Below are 19288 nucleotides of genomic sequence, written 5' to 3' on the forward strand. Positions count from 1 at the left end.
AGGTACATATAATTATAGTTTTAAGGGTACATCGTATAACCAGGAGTGCATCACATAGCCCATGCATGCAGGCCCCGACTTAATAATAATTATGCATGGTCATACTCTTTTATTCTTGACAATTAGTTTTGTATTATTTCAACATGAATTTGCCACTATGATTACATGTATACATTTACACCATATGAATGAAGTGTCAAGCCTCTACCTATATATAATTATAGAGAGTAAAGACACGTATACAGCTATAGCAGCAAACTGTACTCCTGGAGTCCTGATACAATGCATGCCATTAACACAAATTAAGTCCGTTGAAAACGAAATAGTGATCTTACATCTTCCACTTGATCAAGAAATTGAATTTGCCTTAAATACATTTGTCTTGTTGTTTGTATAGACTTCACTGATCCACATATTCCTTTTGCATCTAGCAGTACAGTGCCTGTGATTGTTGTCCAGGCATATATCTACACATCACATAACACTCACAGAGATGACGAAAATTACTCAATTCAGAGTTAACAAAATGATCAGCGTCTGTCATACTCAGGCACAGGTGTGTCAGAGATCGAGACTGAGAGAGGGCTTTAAAAACTTCAGACTGAGCAGTGATTTCTGACAAACAATAGATGTACATTTTTTTCAAAGAAGAGTAACAGTCTGGGTCCGTGGGTAAAGTCAATTGCGGTAAACTATCCTGTGATCTAATGGCCATATAAGTGAGAGACGGTAGATTTGGTAGGATATTGGTAAGATCGACTGTTCCGTTTGAGTTGGTTAGGATTCTTAAGTGCTGCACCCGTACCAGAGCTGGCAAAAGCATTTCAAAATCAAGTGGAAGGGGTTTGTAAACATTCTGACTATAGTCAATTTCAAGTGAAAACAAATTCATCCGTACTACACTAAGGTGAATACGAGAACGACTTTGCACGTCAAACGGGGGTAAGTGGGACACACGTTCACCGATAGTACTTGGAGGTGTAACACTTCTGTCAGGAACACACAAGCAATTCTTTAATGCCAAATAGCGAAGTTTCTTCATCACTGCTAGCACTTCCCAGAGAGAGGCCATACTTTCGACTTTGTCAATACCCTTGAGATTCAGAGCAACCAATCCTGAGCAATTTGAGCTAATGTCAGCCAATCCTTGTAGATTGAGAAGGACATTCTCACAACGACTAATATCAAAACAGACCAGAATGGGACAAGACTCAGAGAGCAACGTAAGATCAGTAGAAGATAGCTCCTTTAATCCAGCCAAAGAGAGGTATTTGATGCTGGGGGGTAAAAATGAGACAGTGAGGCCGGGTGAAGGGATGCCTGATTTGTACACTATTGCACTGACAGGATCATTACTTGGAGATAGAACCAATGAATACGAGGCATGACAAGATGAGCAAACTGATTTAGCAGGACATGTCACAATTTCGACGCTCGGATGTAACGACACCTTTAGGATTGGGTATTTATTTATCATATTTCCAGCAACTGGCGAACAATTGGAATAAATTGAAAGAAGAGCTGGGTGGTCACAACTTGTTAGTTGGCCAAGGACAACTTCAAAGGAAATGTATGAAACACTAAACTCCAGATTTGGCGGCAAATAGTTATTCTCCCTCCAATGTTGAACAGCTAGTGGTACATAATGTGCGGCACGAAAATTAACTGTAGACGTTTCAGTAATGCGTACTATTTGAAGGTGCTGTATTTTGGAGGCTGCACAAACGATCTGGTTAACTTCAAGCTTTTGCCTCACTGATACATTGACATAGTACAGAGACGGCAGTGCAGAGAGCAGTTTTTCCAGCATTGAGAGCGTTATAGGCATGCCAATCAGTGAGAGATATCGGACTTGTTTACAGCTGTGGATTTTGGGGATAAACTTAGAAAGAGGAAATTTTAGCGAGTTAGGATTATACGATACATAAATATTTTGAACATAGGAACAAGACAGTCCCAACAATAGCCTGAGAGCCTTGAAGTCTTCATCTCTTCTGCGGCAGTCTTTCCACACCAGGGAGTTCCAGGCACGAGGGTCGCTGAGGATGGAATAGAATGTGTCTCCGTATCTCTTGCAGGAGATACGGAGACACAGTTTCTCATAACCAGTCAGAGTGTCAGTTATCTTGATCAGTACCTCTGTGGGGAGACTGAGCAGGTCTTGATCTTGAGGTTCCATGATTAGTGATTCACGGGATGCCAATTTTGTAAAAATTAATTGTTCCCCAAAATCGGGTTTTTTGGGGGACCAATTTTCGTAGGGAAAGAAGTTGAGTCACGTGCGAACAGACAAGAGTCTGTGCTGTTTTTTTGTCTAGTCAGCAGTTTAAAAAATAGCTACGGCGATCTAACCAGAGTGCTCTATTATCTAACCACAGAGCTAGAGATCTCTGATCTAACAGTCTGACCCTTCTTCACTCTTCACTCTATTAAGCTCACTGCACCAACTTCTAGGATAATCACATTCATGACACTTGTACTCTCCAGGCCAATCTACCACAAAATCCAATATCAACAATCAAAAGGGATATACGTTTCCACTGTTTAATTAATAGGGACTCGCTTCGCTCTCTATGCTTGGCCTATCTCTATCAGTCTATGTTTGGACTATCAAACAACTTTATGTTGGAATAAGCAATTTTCCCACAAACAATTTATTTTTAGGAGGAAGTGGGTTTATTAAACTGTGACCCTCATGCATACCTTTGTGACACTGTTGTGATCTATATCTTGTGGAGATGACAATTGGTAGTCTAAGAGTATGTTTGCTACTTCTTCAGCTGCCTGTAGTGGCTCAGTGCCTGTCAGTTTAGTTCTCAATAAAGCCAAGGGAAAAAAACAAAGAGAAGGTAGGTCACTCAACATAATTATATCTATAAATAATAGACTATAAATTTTAAATATAAGTTTGCTGTGCTACCAAATAAGTTTTTTGTGCTCTGAATGGTTTGTGTTAAACTGCCTACAATGAATTCCGTATGAAATCGATTTTTGACAATTCTTTCTCCACTATTACCATAGATATATTAAAGAAGGGAGAGGGATGGGAAATGCTACGTAAATAGCATTGACGATCCGCGTTTCGGTCAATGTTTTCTTCTTTATTTCCTCCAACCCATGCTTTTAGCTAATACTAGGCTATAAACTAGCTACTGAGCTCCATGTATTAGCAATGGCTAGTGGAACAGTCACAACAAGGTAGCAGCAATAGTTAGTGAGACCCTCCAAGCAGTAAAAAGCAGCTTGGACAGCAAATTCTTGAGAGGAGCTCTGTCTGTACCGTTGAGTATTCCAGTACAGTCACAGACATGATAGAGAATTATGGAAATGTAGCAAAGTTCTGTCGTAAATTACTGTGCCGATACAATGAACCAACTATCAATGAATACAAAGAGACATTTACCTACATTCAATCATTGATGTATCTTTCTAAATGGGTACACAAAAAGTCTGCTTTTAAAAACCAGCTTACTAAGACAAAAATGAACATCACTTACCAACCTAAAGCCAAGTGGCTTTGATTTTACAATGCTGGAGCCGAAATGATAATACAACACTCAAAAAACTGCCTTTGAAAGTTTTCAAGCTCTTGGTGAGATACACAACACTTCTATATGATGCACAGTAGGTGTGGATGCTCAGCACAGTACTAAGAGTCCCAGTGGAGAGCTGTGAATGATAGTAATAACATTTCCCGCTGGGTTGGCGGGGTGTCTAGAGCCGAAACGCAGATCAACCTTTTGCCATTACACAGAAGTGATTGTGCGCACGTGCTTCGTTTCCCATCCCTCTTCCTTCTTATATCTATGCTATTACCAAGGTGACGAAATTTTGCGAAATTTAGTAACTCCCAGATATTATTATTAAAACAACTAACGAGTAATTGGCAAGTTATGAATGTCATTAATTTCACAGATAAAAAATATGTACACAATGGTAAAAATACTAGATCTACCAGTCCTGTCGGAGTGCATGAATTCCTGGTCCTGTTAAGTTAATAACTAGAGCACTGAAGGGCAGAACTCTCAGTGTTATCGTCTTTGTTCTAATTACAGCACCAATTCGAATCTGGACGACAAAAGAATTCTTAGAATAGGGTGGAGCTAACAAAAAAAACACATTACAGTGACTTGGTTGCCTCGAATATAGCCGCTCAAGTTTCAAGTCCTTAAACGTTTGTGATCTAGGGACTCAAAGTAGTATTCTACATATCGAATGTGTACAGCAACAGCAGCATTTAGCTGAGCCTGGCTTGCAGACTATGTCCTTGAAACCGTGCTAACTGTATTTTATAACTGTATATAGGTTGTTGGTTATGGTCGTGCTAACTATAACTACCTTATTGTTACTATTATAAACGGGTACTAATTTTAGCAAATTTTAGCAAATTTGTAATTAACGCTAAATTAAGTATGCGCTAATAATAAAACGCAATTAGGTGATGTAGTTTTAAGCTGCAGTTTCAGTAAAATAATTAGCCACGGCCGTTATTCGAACGTACGGTCGTCAAGACAGTAATTACTGCCTTGACGACGTGCAATTACTGATACGTGATTAATCACTGTACGAATCACAGTGAATAATAGGACAACATGCGATTAAAAAAATTATGAATCTCATTAAAAAAATAAAAAATTTTTCTTTTTTCTAATGTACTTTTGTAGAATGTAATGTACTTTTGAGAGTATGCTAAGCAAACTAGCCCTTTTTCATCTGTATCTGACTCCATACTTGTACATCTTTTGAGGTATTAGCTACAAATCCGCCAAAATTAGTACCCTGAATCTGAAAATGCTAAAATTACTACCCGTCTATAATAGTAACATTAAGGTAATAACTAAGCACCACAATAAAATAATTACGAAATGGAAATTGTTCATAAATAGAACAAAAAATAACTGACAGTTGGTTCTTCTATTGGAGTGATTCTGTAATTAGAACAAAGATGGTAGTTGGAGCTGTACAAATTTTTAACGTGAACCAAAGCACACCTATCACGTGATGTACACCTTAATGTTACTATTATAGACGGGTAGTAATTTAGGGTTTTCAGATTTTTCTCTGTTTTTAGGGGTACTAATTTTGGCGGATTTGTAGCAAATTCATTACCACAATATTATAATTACTGTAATTTTTGTGGGGTCAAAAATTTGTTATTTTTGTGGACAAGCTGACCTCCACGAAATTTTAACATAGGCGTGGCTTACCGGAACGTATGAATGCAGTGCAGACAACGAGACTAAACGACATTTTTACTCATGAAAACCATCGTTTTCCAGATAAATGAATTTTTACCCCATGGAAATTACCCGCTATACGGTAGTCAAAAGATGTACAAGTATGAGTTTTAAGGTTGAATGGAAAGTTTTGAGTCAGATACAGATGAAAAAGGGGCTAGCTTGCTTAATATACTCTCAAAAGTACATTACATTATACAAAAGTACATTAGAAAAAAGAAAGGTTATTTAATTGTGTTTTATTATTAGCATGTATACTTAATTTAGCGTTAATTACAAATTCGCTAAAATTTGCTAAAATTAGTACCCGTTTATAATAGTAATAAGGTATACAGAGTATGCATGCGCATGTAGGGCCACTATAAACCAGAACGCCACTAAACAGAAACAACCGGAAATGAAACCAATAAATGGGCGTGGCTATTGCGAGGTCATTATTCAACACGTGGGCTAATTATTGAACTGGGAATGGAGCTGTATATACTCTTCCAAGACATGGTGACCGATCAAGTAGCTAGAGAGTGTCACTGTAGTGTAGCTGTGCTAGCTATAATAGTCGGATTATAGAGCTTACTAGCTATAGAAATGTTGCTTAAATTCATTAACACATTACTGGTACGTCTAGTTTGTTTTGGAGAGGAAGATGCTCCTCTGCTATGATCATATATACATAATAAGTCGTCTGGGTGCCTGGTCAAGTTACACAGCCTGTATCTTGGCCTCTAGGGGGTGTTCCTAGTTTTGTGTGACGCTAAACAGGAACACCTATATGACTTATTATGTATATATATTCATAGTAGAATCATAGTAGAGGAGCATCTTCTTCCCCAAAACAATTTAAGCTATTCAGCTCTATGTAGTTAGTACAGCTACAATACAGTGACACAGAGAAGCTACTTGATCAGTCCAGCTCGATAATTAGCCCACACTCTCAACAACAACCCTGCAATAGCCACGCCCATTATTGGTTTCATTTCCGGTTGTTCCTGTTTAGTGTGCGTTCCTGTTTAGTAGCCCTACATGCGTAGGACTAGATAGTTTGATGTCTCAAATCTAGCTTTTGCTCGCTTTTGTTCAACAACGAATTTTTACATGAGAAAATCTGAATCTGCCACAATTAAACTACCGTATAGCGTGTAATTTTCGCATGAACGACCTATTTGAATATTAATTTTCATATTTAAATATTCGTACAGCTCAGATAGTGACGTTGAATCTATTGCGGTAGAATAATTTCGTAGTTTTAATTTTTGTATGATGCTCTTCAATACGAAATATACGAAGATTTCCACCATACGAAAATAACTCGCTATACGGTAACTGGTTGTGTTGAGGCTATTGATGCTGTAAACGCACCACTTGGGCATATCTAGGTGAGCAGACTTAGAATTAGTTAACCTCTTAGTTGGCCAGAGGTTGGCCTCTGGCCAGTCATAGGTCGGGTTTCAAGCCTATCTAGGATTTGTTCTGCTGATTGCTGTCTATGATATTAGTTGGCTTGACCACAAGTGAATGATACTGCACATGGCAGTTTTGCAACTACATGTGGAAGTGTAACCAATCATGTGAGTAATCTAATAGGGCGCCACTTTAGTAGCGCCAGCACTAATCCAAGATAGGCTTGAAACTCGACCTCCAGAGGTCCGGCTCCGCCAAACTAACTCAAAAATCACTAGCAAACAAACAGACTGCTGTAACCCATGGATGGTGTGATATTAGTGTCAAAATTAGGGTGATCGCAAAAGGTTTTCAAGGTAGCCTCGTCCCCACGCCCACTTCCTCTCATTGTTAATTGCTTGTTCGAGAGAAGAGGGCCTGGTATCGACTGCTTACGCATGTGCTAACTATTATGTCTAACTCAGGACAAAAACGTGTATGCTCAGTAAAACAAAACAGACTAAAGTGGTGATCTAGTAGTAGCAGTAATGTTTACTCTGATAGCTTCTCGTAGCTCTAACAAAGACTCACACCTGCCTACAACAATTAACAGTGTGAAAAACCATCCTCAGAACAGGGTGAAAAGCTGACACTATAGCCTAGAAAAGCCACATAAAGAAAATGAGTTGCACAGTGAAGTGCTCCAACAAATCTACATTTGACTAATCTAAGTCAACTCCTCTGTCTCTAGCTACAATGTAGCCGAGTCTATGTACCATGCACACTGACTTATATTATTTATTCGAGTGATGAAAAAATTAATGTTCAGTAGATTTTACGAGAAAGTATCGCACATGCGCGCGCAAACAGTCAGTAGCAGGCCTTCTTTCTTAATTCCTTCAAGGCTTGCGTAGGAGGCTAGTATGTGGTTGTTTTTTCTGCCAGAGGGTGCTTGCTAATCCTTATGAGAGTATACTTTTTGCCAGATCATTGCTGATCCTAGGGAAGGTATGTCTTCATAGTTGAAGACACTGATAGTACATGATAACAAAGGGGATCAGAGTTCCATGCTTGCATGATTATACTAGACCATTCAAGGTATACAAGTCCAATCATAGACAGAGTAGAGAGGGATTGGAAACGGAAGTACCCTCAAAGTACCATCCGTGTATCTCCGCGGTTTTAATCGAGGCTTATATTTTAACACTAGGGCTAACGTGAATAATTTATAAGAATAATTTTGCTCTCTGTAAAAAGTCCACGAGCAGTTCTGCTGCTAAACGTCAACTTTCATATCATACTTGAGGCCATTTGGGACACAGTACACTATTTAGTTACACAGCCTTAGCTATATCAAAGGTACTATAGGAACACAAGCATGAAAAAGCGCTTTGTGTACCTTTAGCTACTTCACGACAATCGAGATTATATTTTCTTCGTTTCCAAATGATACCTACCATCAGGAGGAGTGTGATTCAGTAATGGGGGTAGCTCTGAGATGTATGCACAATAAGTTTCCCGGGCTTTTGCGGGAGTAATGAAGAGATACATGGATGGTCCCAGAGCCACTACGTAGACTTCATTGTAAAACATCACGTGACTCACTTCCGTTTCCAATCCCTCTCTACTCTATATCTATATGGTCCAATACATGACCACCAGAGTCACTGTATGCATGGCTCAAAGAATGACACCCTTGATTGATTGTATTGTCGTTTCCAGATCATTTTTCAGTCGAGTGAATATATAGTGAAGCTTAAATCTCTAATAAAAAGCATGTGGTAGAACGAATAGCTACCCTTATGCCAATTAAAGCAGACTATATACAATACTTATAGCAACTTAGGGAGAATTGTTTAACACGTGATACTTTAGTTATATGTCTGTGTTACACTTGTTGAAACATCAACTAGCACCAAGAAGTTTCACCTTTCAAAGGTATCCTGATGCATATAGTACATATTTCCTAGCTTAAAATTTTGCCATTTTAATTCCTGATAGTTTTTGAGTAACAGTATCTGACCTATCTAGCCAGTACTTATACCAGCTCCTACAATTGTTTTACCCTTCAGCCCTAGAAATGTCAATAAGATCGTGATGTCATACAAGTAAGTATAAGTACCGGTATAGGTTTTTGCGATTTTATTTTTGCAAAGCGATCAACACTCGCAAAATTCGCATAATTATTATGTTTTTGATGCTCGCAAAACTATCAAAATCGATTTCATGTTGTAGATATAACTATGCTACTTACAGTTTACCTGAATTTTCTCGACAGTGTCGTTCTGTGCCTGTCACAATCAGTGCCTATATAATCGCTTGATATTGTGAACTATGCAGTCCAGCATGACATTGCGTACTAACGTCCATTTTAAAACTATACAGCTCCAAGACTCACACTTTCAAACCTAGTGTCTGCTCTGAAAAGTGTTGAAAACAGATGGAATGATTTGGGTGCTGATCTGCGATTCCCTGAAGCAGTATTGCAAAGTATCGAGAAGCAGAATTGCTCCTCACTAGAGAGATTAACAGCTGTTCTCAAGCATTTTCTCCAACTACATCCATTTGCTTCTTGGCGAAGGATCATTCGAGCTCTTGAAAGGCTGGAAGAGAATGGGATAGTTAAGCACATTAAAACTTATTCTGAGCACATTTTAGGTGAGTAAATTCCTTTAATATAAATCATACTCACACAACAGTTAACGGTTGTTTTTCACTACAGACCCAAGTCTTACTGTTGAGAATGTTGCTAGAGTGATTGCAGCTACCACTGATGATTGGGCAGATGATGTATATACTTATCATCTGGCAGGAGAGCTTATGGTGCCAATCACTATACAAGATAGAATTAAGAAACAATACTCCTCTGTTAAAGATCAACAAACTTCTCTAGCCAAGTACTGGGTGAGAATGCTTTTCAATGCTTCATGGTCTACTCTAGCTGGAGCATTGCATTTCCTGAAGGAAAAGGAAGCTCTTGCCATTTGTGTGAAGGATTACCTTGACATTGAGAATGGTTTGTGATGTATGTGTTGTCACGCTATTAAATCTCTCGTGTGTACAAGAGAGGCATCAATGATTTTAATGCATGAGAACTGTATATGACGGAATGTGTTTATTCCTGCAGATGAAACCCTAACAATGGAAAATTTACTAGCCGCGTTTGAGGGTGTGACAAAATGGGATGAAATTGGATATCGGCTAAGGGTACCTACAACCCAACAGAATGAGATTAGATCATCTTTTCAAACAGACGATGAGAAAAAAGAAGCTATTTTAAATCATTTTCTTCAACACAACCCATCTCCCACCTGGAGAGAAGCTGCATTAGCTTTGTATAGAATGAGGCACCATGATTTAGTCAAGACCCTATACGAGAAGAAATATCTTATTGGTATGCTTGCACTTTACACTAGATATAATTATATATACATTGGGTCAAAAAAATGCACAGTCTATAAATTTATTTATTGCAGCACCGGAGGATCAAAGGCTACTGGACATATTCAATTATACAGTGAAGCAAAGAGGATACTTAAATCAGACTATAATGCAAGCAACGATACAAGGAAATGCCCGGTCTGGAAAGACGTCGTTAATCAAGGTTCTACAGGGGAAACATGCTTGCCCTGTTGAACCAAGTACTGCTGTAATGGAAGAATCAGCGCGTATAGAGCTAAGCCAGTCTACTGTGCTTGTTGAAGGTATTCTCTGGACTCCAATCGAAGATTTGCATGAAGAAGCTAACCTTGTTGTGCGTGAGGTGATGACTGCTGAGCAGCTTCAATCGAATAATGCCAATGAAGATGACGAAGACAATATTATCATTGCAGACACTATTGGAGAATCAGTTTATCCTGGAACAGTAACTTCTATGGTTGATTCAGAATTACCCACTAGGAATACAACCAGGTATATATATATATATATATAGACTTATTGATTAGCTCCTTAATTGTCTGTATATGGGATAACTATATAGCACAAAATAATATTACTGAGTCAGGCAAGTTTACATTGAGTTCAATGTGAAATTTGTCAGCTAACTCACTCGTTACTAGTTATAGAGAAGTCTGAAAGTAGGAGTTTAGCTTGCCCAGTACTATAATTATATATTATAATTAGAACTATTAATATTTTGCAGTATACCTTGCCCCGACCATGCAGCCTACTTGTTTTGTGATGCTACAAGCTGATGAGAGTCATCAATAGTAGAATCTCTCTTAGCTCCAGACATTCAGTCTGTGTGACTAGTAGGAGCTCACAAACCTACTGGAAGTGCTTATAATCTCAAGGATAGCTTCAGTTGTGGACAGTATATAATTATAGTCTAGCAGTCAGAGTGGCACAGAGAGCCTTGCAGCTCTCTTCTCACTCTTGAAGCTACCAATAGCTAGCATTCTAGTGCCGGCAGAGCTAACTACTAAGTAGAGTAGCAACACTCCATGGACAAGTTTTGCTATGCACTCTTCTGAAAAGGCTGCAATTGCATTCCAAGTAAGCAAAACTAGGCATAACTCGAAAACGAAGTATTATTTTGCAAATCCTTGAATTAACAAGAAAACATATAGAAGCCTATAATAGAAACTCTTACATGCAGTTTATTGATCCCTGAGCAGCTGTAGCAATCTACAGAGACACAAACACACTACCAAATACCTCGCTTGCGCATGCGCACCAAGCTGTAAGTGTGTGTCTGTGTAGACTGCTACAGCTGCTCAAGGATGAATCAAGTGCAAGTAAAAGTTTCTATAGGCTTCTAATCATGTTTTCTTGGATTTTAATTCGTGGATTTGCAAAATAATGCTTCGTTCTCGAGTTATGCCTAGTTTTGCTTACTTGGAATGCCATTGCAGCCTTTTCAGAAGAGCACGTAGCCAAACTTGTTTACCGAGTGTTACTACTCTACTTAGTAGTTAGCTCTGCACTAGAATGCTAGCTATTGGTAGCTGCAAGAGTGAGAAGAGAGCTACAAGGCTCTGCTGATGGCAGCCATTAATTTTAGACTTGAACTTTTGGCATCTATCGTTTTTAACAACAATCATAGTCGATCATTATACCCACTCTTTGAGTTCGCATGCAGTAAAATATTGCAAAAAATAAGCTATTAGTAGCTTTATGTTATGTAGCTTTGGCATCTCCACCGAGGCATCAGCACCTGCGGTGCTTTAATTATATACAGTGAAACTTACAAAATTAAAAATTTGGCCATTATCCGTATAGGTGTCTTTAGTTATCATCCAGAACGCTTTGGAAAAAGAGGCTGACATTCTGTTTTAGTTTAAATCTGGATCTGAGCCTTGGGCTGCTGTTATATAATGGGTGGTTGCTCTTCAGAGTATAAAGAGTATAATGTTTTCATGCAAAATCATGTATAGTATTAAGGACGATCCTTTTTCATTTTAGCACTATCAAAACCTTCAACAGTAGTCTCTTCACTGAAACATTTGAGCAAGGTCCAGATAATTCTTCAATATTGAATTTATTCAAACTTGCCATTAAGAAAGCAAAACTCGAAATGACAATGATTAAGGACCCATGGACTCTATACATTTCAGATATAGGTGGCCAGCTTGAATTCCAAGAACTGGTGCCAGCACTAACAAATGGCCCTAGCCTTCATATTATAGTCATTGCTGCTCACTGGGGTCTCAACAACAAGTGTCCAATTGAGTACTTACACAAAAATGGACAGTCTGCCGTATCATATAAAGCAAACTATACGGTAAAAGAAAATGTTCTGTTAACTCTGGCAACGATAATGTCTACAGGACAACACAAGCAACTTCCTAAAGCAATGTTTGTCATTACGTTTAAAGATTTGGTTACTGTAGAGGAACTACTTGTAATGGATGAAGAGCTACAAAGAACTGTGAAATGCACTGAAGCATACCGCTCTGGAGTGATTGAGTTTGCCACAGAATCACACTTGTGTCATACCATTAATAATTTAATTCCAGATACAGATGACATTGCATGTATCCGTAAGACTGTGGAAAGAATAGGAATGCGAAATGATGATTACCAAGTTCGAACTCCCTACACTTGGCTTTGCTTTAGTCTTGCTCTACGCCGTATAAAGAATAGAGTGCTGCACTATTCAACTTGTGTGGAAGCTGGAAAACAATGTGGGATTGAATCGATTGAAGAATTGAATGCTGCACTGAGATTCCTGCATTACAACATTGGTGTAATTCGGTACTTCAGTGATGTTCCTGAATTATCAGACATTGTTATAAAAGATCCCCAGATGTTGTTTGACTGTGTTACAGAATTGGTTCTCAATACTTTCACTTTTGATCGTGTTAATTATTCTACTAAAGAAGATTTCGAGAAGAAAGGATTGTTTCCAGTTGAAATGGTTAGCAAAGTGTCTACCAATTCAGAGCTTTTTACAAACCAAAAATTGATCGCTTTTCTGATGTACCATCACATAATTGCACCATTGGAGAAAGATGGTGAAACCGTAAAATATTTTTTGCCTTGCTCTCTTGTTCATGCTGAAATTTTTGAAAATGATGCTTCCTTTAATGTACTCCCTCCAATGGTGATCATTTTTGATACTGGGTACACTCCACGCGGCATTTTTGGATTTTTAGTGAGTGATATTCTAACTGACAAGGGTCATGAGATAAAAATCGTGTTGGATGTAGATTGTATTTATCGTGACCAGCTAACAGTGTCTGTAGGTCCTTACGTAGACAAATTTTACTTCTCCCTCCATGCAACGTATATAAAGATTGATGTGCAGCCTTCGAAAATCGAACGAAAATTTCCCTTTGGAGAAATTTGCTGCTATGTTCGGAATCGTGTGGTTGAAGCATTGACTGACATTGTTAGCAAGTTGAATTACAATTGTAAAGCCACTCACTCTTTAGCATTCCTCTGTCCTGACAAATGCCATGGAGAACAAGTTCATGCAGCAACCATATTGTTTTATCGGGGGGAGATGCAGGCTTTAAAGTGTATCATTAGCAAGAATGCAAAAGCACTCCCAAAAGGTCATGAAGTGTGGTTCAATGAGGTACATTTTCAGTTTAGTAAGCATTCTATGGTTTTGCATTGTATACACCGTATTACTAGAATATTTTGCTGGTGAAAAACCTTTGCGAATGAGCTAAGTCAGCAGAAAAGTTGACCCTTTTGTGATCTAACTATTGCGTTCTGGCAAGGATCATGTGTATTTACTAGTACAAAATAGGTTTTGCGGATTTTAATGTTGCGAATTGATCAACCATCGTAAAGTTTACAAAATGTTTGATGCTCGCAAAACATTCTAGTAATACCGTAGAGTTTGTTGCACACACATTATTGAAGATAATGATAATTGAGAATCATTAAGTGTATTGTTCTACAGGATGTGTGTATTTCTACGAGTAGAAAAAGACCAGCTTCAGAAGTTGCTTTACGTAAGTTGTATTTATATGGGCTATATATAGTACACTCTGATCTAATGTGTATACTTTCTTCTAGCATGCTCCAAACGTGTTGAATATGACTACTCGGAATTACATTTATCTTCAACCAAGTACTGGGTGAGCTGTTTAACAATTCAACTATTATTAATGATTTTTTGTCTTGCTACAGGACGGCCACAAAAGTACCTCAGGTATACCATTACTATAATTTTAATTTTCGAAACCATGCATATAGAGCAGCAGTTGCTCTATATGCATGGTTCTGAGCATGTTCCTCACCTCAAAATGTGGTGTGCTAGTATGTATACTTGCACTATGTCGACGTCTGAAGCACTTTATATGGCTTTAGAATGATTTTTCCTATCATTATAGATCTAGGTCAAATTTGGTATTTGGAAACTGCATGTGTATAGCTGCTTATCCCTCTGTCTTCTCCTTCTCTACGTAATTATGTTATTATACTATAGCTAGTATGAAGCAAGATTGTTCTCTCAGATTGTCTGACAGTTAGTCAGCTGCCTTTATTACGGGTCTGCATTTGGAGAGCCAGAGTGGAGTGGGAAAACATAGGTACTGCTCTACACATCGATTCATCTATATTGAAAGCAATTGGATTGAGGAACCATTACAAACCTGAGGAATGCTTCACTGAGGTCCTCTACTACTGGCTATGTCAGGAGCCTCCACCTACCTTGAACGTCCTTAAGAAGTGTATGATGTCACTTTCTCTGAGAGAAAGTTGTCCTCGACTGGATGAAGATTTGGAGAGAAATTTTAATCAGGTTTGTGTTACTTACGCAATTAACACTATACGTTTTCAGTGTATATATTTATCCTTCAGTTTGAGCTTTCATGCCCAGACACTTCTGCGATGGATGAAAGTGAGTTCTTGTTTACATTACACTTACTTAATGTCACTAGACCTCTAATAAAAAGTTTACTTTTCCAATTGAGTACTGTTTGGAGTGGTGGAGGTCACACCACCGTAGCTCACTTGCCTTTGTTGCTTCCTTTGCCTGTGATAAAAAAAAAACCAAGTACAATAGAGTCTAACTTCACGTGTTCATAATTTACCTCATGCCCGTCTGGAGTGGTGGGAGGTAGTGGCTTATGACCGTCTGGAGTGGTGGGGGTTGAGGTGGACGGTGTGGTGTTTTCTGTGGAATTGAATCATTGTTAAATGAATGGCGCAAGCACCTGTGGTGTAAAATACCTCGGTGCAAGTGGTCAAGTCTGCTCGTGAGACTGAGATGCCTCCTTATTTACACTCAACGACCATGTGCTATCCTTTGTACTGTCTAAAATAAGGGAGTGATAAATGCCAAGAGTATCGTTTACTGCCTTAAAATCGACCAAAAAGCATAATTCCCTACGTAATACTGTCAAACCTGTTTGTACAAGCCAGCAAGAGTACATTAATGTACTCCTGGTACTAGAATGGAAGCAAGTTAACGCGGCGTGGAATTGAGGCTACTTGCATAATTCAAACAAAAACTGATGAGTATCACCAACATTTTCAAGGGGCTCATAACTAAGAAGCCATACGACACATGGGTTAAATTGGGTGTGGTTATTATAAGGTATGTATATGCCAAGTTTCGTTGAAATCGGAGGGGGTGCTCATTTTTTTGTGTTGAGTTGACATGGAATGTCCCAGTATTTTTGTGTCGATCATGTGACCTATAGCCAATGACATTTATCATATGCAGTCGTGTGACTGTACTGCAAAATTTTTAGGAATATACCCAATATGCCATGATAGATTTGGAAGCCTGCTGAAGGTACATGCCTTCTCCCGCCTTTGGCGTAACTATGACAGAAGCACTCATTTTTTACTGCGGATGCGCACATTGGTAAAAATTTTCTTCGTGAGAAAAGTCAAGTCTGAGAGATCATCTTACTTAGGCTACTGGTGCTTAGTGTAAATGTAGGAGCACATCTTGCTGAAAATAACGTTGAGTAGACAGGGTACAGCTAGGTAAAATCAATCATCTACGAATAGCCGACTCCTATTTATACTTTCCCATTATTATTACTAAAACTTTTGTGAGCATTAAACATATGCGAATTTTGCGAGCGTTGATCGCTTCGCAAAATAGAATCGCAACGGTAATTTGTATGGCATCACAATCCTTGCCAAAATGCGATCGCAAAGTGTTCAAATTTTCTGCTGCATTCGCAAAGGTTTTTCACGTGCAAAACATTCTAGGCCAGTGATCCAACTTGCTAAAAAAACAAAAGTAACTAACAGCTCTTTTTTTTTTAACCCTTTTCTAACCCAACCTTACCTCTATGTTATAGAATGCTAATACCGTGCATATGCAAACATTTTGCAATCCCATATCACACATGCAGACGTAAGAAGACTGTAGAATTCAGCTGTGATCCTTCCCTGCTTAGTAATAACTGCAAAAGGGCTAAAAAGTGTGCTGCTACCAATCCTAGTGTGAACAGTTCATGCACGAGCAGATATCTTTGATATGAACCCCATTAATTTTACCACATTAATTTCACCACAACATAGCAACCATACCATTTTATTAACTGTCGTCTTTGTTCATTTCCAGCGTTTCAACTTGCACCTAGCCATCTGAAAATCATCGTCAATACTGTTTGGAGGGCCAGAGTAAAATGGTTTGACATCGGTATTTTTTTGCTGAATGATGTACCCGCCTTGGAATGTATCCGGACTAAGTGCCATCATGACCCAGACGAATGTGTAAGAGAAATGTTCAGCTGCTGGTTGAGTGGGGGTTGTGCAAATCTTCGAGACCTCAAGAATAGTGTGCAATCACTGCCTGTGCGGGAGAATTATCCTGGTCTCGGAAGAGATTTGGAAAATGCTCTGCTGAAACAGTAAGTGGAGCAGTTGAGTATGCATCACTTTGCTTGAGCAGTACCGTATAGCGGGAAAATTTCGCGTGCACATTTTCGCTATTTGGCTAAAAATCCCTCAGAAAAAAATTTCGCTGGTTGTAATATTCGCATTTAAATGCCAGGAAACCATACCCACCAAGTGCTTTGTATGTGAATTACTGGTGCGTGTGAGTTTATCCCAGTTTTAATCTTCACGTTAACTGCTCTGCCCTCAAAAACACGAAATTTTTCACCTCACGAAAATTCACAGTCTACTAAATTGAATTATAGTGGCTGGAATAATGTTTCATTCATAATTCCATGCGTAGAGTTAATTACACACTTGGCACAGAAGTTGTAAATTACTTGCCTATACATCCCACTCATAAATATCAACACAAGGTTCAGGGATGTGCCCCACATGTCGGTGATGGTTAGTACTACATAATAGTTAGACACTGTTTTGGAGGTGTCTATACAAGATATATAGGATTTAGAAGCCCAAAGGCACCAAATTAGTATCCCGAGTGTAGTGAGGACACTACAAGTGGCTGAGGGCTTCTAAATCACATAGACACCGACAAAACAGTCATTTAGATACTAGTGCGCATGCGCAAACCTTGCTTCGAGGCTTTACTACAATACAAACAGTTTACTTAGTATAATTATCTCCTTGAGGCAATTTTTTCCCATGTACTTCCATGTAGATCTTATCAGCTAGTGTCCTAAACAAAAATTACCACACCACTAGAATACGAAGACTTTGGATCTCACGCAACTACAAACGACTCTATACTAATTTTGGATATTTTAACTGTCCTGGTCTACTCTTACGGCACCCTTACTTTTTATGCCTCGAGGCGTAGCCGCACGAGGGATACGGTAAAGCTGACTACCGTATAGCGGGTATATTTCGAGGGTATAAATGTTCGTAGTTTTCACGGATTGAGCCTGTACCACGAAAATTTATATCCACGAAATTTTATATCTTATTGAATAGTAGGCGTGTTCAGTATTATTGACCACACCTATCGACAATAAGAGGAAAGAAAAAGGAATCTAGAGACAAGGACACCGGTATAGCCAGCTAGCTTGCTCTACATCTACTGTACATCTACTGTATCCCCTGACCATGGCCTGCACAGTAAACGTTCTGCTAGAGGTGGAGGACATAGTGCCTCACTGATTCACAGGCTAGGCATGGATTCGAGGCTAACGGTGTGGAGGTACAGCTGCATATTGATGTGCGCATGCGCCAAAAGGCTGGAACTCAGACCACGAAAATAAAATCCGCGAAATCCTTTGTAGAGGTCCATCCGCAAAAATTTATACCCTCGAAATATACCCGCTATACGGTATATACCGTATAGCGGGTATATCTTGAGGGTATAAAACTTTCGCTGAACTGTTAGATAGGTTTTCGTGGATTTAATTTTCACTGAATAGCAACCTTTTGTATGTGATATTAAATTCATGGGTATAAAATGTTCGCGATACATGCTTAATCAGCGAAAACCGCAAATTAACATTAATTTTATACCCTCGAAATATACCCGCTATACGGTAGCTTAATTATACCTTTCATAGTAGACACAGTGCATGTGTATGTTGATATTGGCAAGTTTATGCTTCGAGGGGTAGCCACACTAGGATATAGAAGGATATAGTAAAGCTCTGTGTGTGTGTGTGTGTGTGTGTGTGTGTGTGTGTGTGTGCGCGCGCGCGTGTGCGTGCATGTGAAGGCTGTTCAAGTGCAGTCTCTTCAGAACTGTCCCTAGCACTTCTGTCTATGCTAGCATAATCTGCTTGCAGCGTAACTGGGGCCGAAGGTCAAAGGTTTTTGGTAATTATGCGTGATATGCCAATGACCTTTGACCTTTGACCCTATTGCTGTCTGATCATTGATACATGAGTAACTCAGCAGAAATAATTGCTGCATGGACATACAAGCGTTTTGCAACTCAACTTTGGGAGTTTTATTGTTTAGTTATCGTCCTTACATAATTACTATGTGACTCTCAGCCAGTGCTATTTTCATCTTCAGAATCTACTAAGTAAACCTCTGTTTGTAACAGCAGTAGTAAGAGCAATGGCTATAACATCTTGCAACTAGCTAGCACGTTAATTAAGTATCACAAGAAACCACGCCCTAATATCTGCACTTTGTGCGATCTGGTAGCTTTGCTAAACATTGACCTGGTTGCTAAACATCGATCTGGTCTCTAAACATCGATCTGGTCTGCAAAGATCTGGTTGCTAAACATCGATCTGGTAGGTAAACATCGGCCTCGTTGGTAAACATCGACTCTTTATTAGTTTTGAGACAAACGGCACCCCATAGAAACGGTACGTTGTGTCTGATTATCAATTTTTTTTGTCTGTTCTTACCGTTTATCAGAC

General features: G+C 38.9%; 3 protein-coding genes across 14 annotated transcripts in view; 1 reads left to right on the forward strand and 2 right to left on the reverse strand.

Moving 5' to 3' along the window:
• Positions 1 to 66: 66 nt before the first annotated feature.
• Positions 67 to 2633, reverse strand: LOC135334463 (uncharacterized). 2 transcript variants are annotated; one of them, XM_064529641.1, is made up of 2 exons: positions 2138 to 2633; positions 67 to 2071 (listed from the first exon to the last, which is right to left on the reverse strand). In XM_064529641.1, exons 1-2 carry the CDS (start codon positions 2177 to 2179, stop codon positions 428 to 430), a joined length of 1686 nt encoding a protein of 561 aa, XP_064385711.1. In that variant the 5' UTR covers positions 2180 to 2633; the 3' UTR covers positions 67 to 427. The 2 variants fall into 2 exon arrangements, with proteins under 2 accessions (XP_064385711.1, XP_064385710.1); XM_064529640.1 differs by having other exon boundaries at positions 67 to 2633.
• Positions 2634 to 2673: 40 nt separating this feature from the next.
• LOC135334454 (uncharacterized) overlaps positions 2674 to 19288 on the forward strand; it is a 32243-nt gene continuing 15628 nt past the window's right edge. For 10 of the 11 annotated variants that reach the window (XM_064529615.1, XM_064529617.1, XM_064529621.1 and 7 more), the window contains exons 1-12: positions 2675 to 2849; positions 9000 to 9272; positions 9337 to 9630; positions 9742 to 10008; positions 10091 to 10526; positions 12021 to 13638; positions 13972 to 14023; positions 14088 to 14149; positions 14202 to 14223; positions 14528 to 14814; positions 14874 to 14913; positions 16600 to 16888. In XM_064529615.1, coding sequence (XP_064385685.1) covers positions 2762 to 2849; positions 9000 to 9272; positions 9337 to 9630; positions 9742 to 10008; positions 10091 to 10526; positions 12021 to 13638; positions 13972 to 14023; positions 14088 to 14149; positions 14202 to 14223; positions 14528 to 14814; positions 14874 to 14913; positions 16600 to 16888 — 3728 coding nt within the window. In that variant the 5' untranslated portion in view covers positions 2675 to 2761. Of the gene's footprint in view, positions 2850 to 8999; positions 9273 to 9336; positions 9631 to 9741; positions 10009 to 10090; positions 10527 to 12020; positions 13639 to 13971; positions 14024 to 14087; positions 14150 to 14201; positions 14224 to 14527; positions 14815 to 14873; positions 14914 to 16599; positions 16889 to 19288 lie in introns of all 11 variants that reach the window. The other variant, XM_064529625.1, reaches the window with a different exon arrangement.
• Positions 14915 to 19288, reverse strand: part of LOC135334470 (uncharacterized) — a 48283-nt gene continuing 43909 nt past the window's right edge. Inside the window, exons 10-12 of the transcript XR_010394302.1 lie at positions 15246 to 15330; positions 15107 to 15189; positions 14915 to 15048 (exon numbers count right to left, since the gene is read on the reverse strand). The gene's annotated coding sequence lies outside the window, so the exon portion shown is untranslated. The remainder of the gene's footprint in view (positions 15049 to 15106; positions 15190 to 15245; positions 15331 to 19288) is intronic.

Source organism: Halichondria panicea, chromosome 4 (genome assembly GCF_963675165.1).
Source record: "Halichondria panicea chromosome 4, odHalPani1.1, whole genome shotgun sequence".
In the NCBI taxonomy this organism is placed as follows: domain Eukaryota; kingdom Metazoa; phylum Porifera; class Demospongiae; order Suberitida; family Halichondriidae; genus Halichondria; species Halichondria panicea.

Bases quoted from the DNA above. Each gene is read 5' to 3' on its own strand.
- LOC135334463 (XM_064529640.1), bottom strand. From the start codon at position 2,179: ATGGAACCTCAAGATCAAGACCTGCTCAGTCTCCCCACAGAGGTACTG.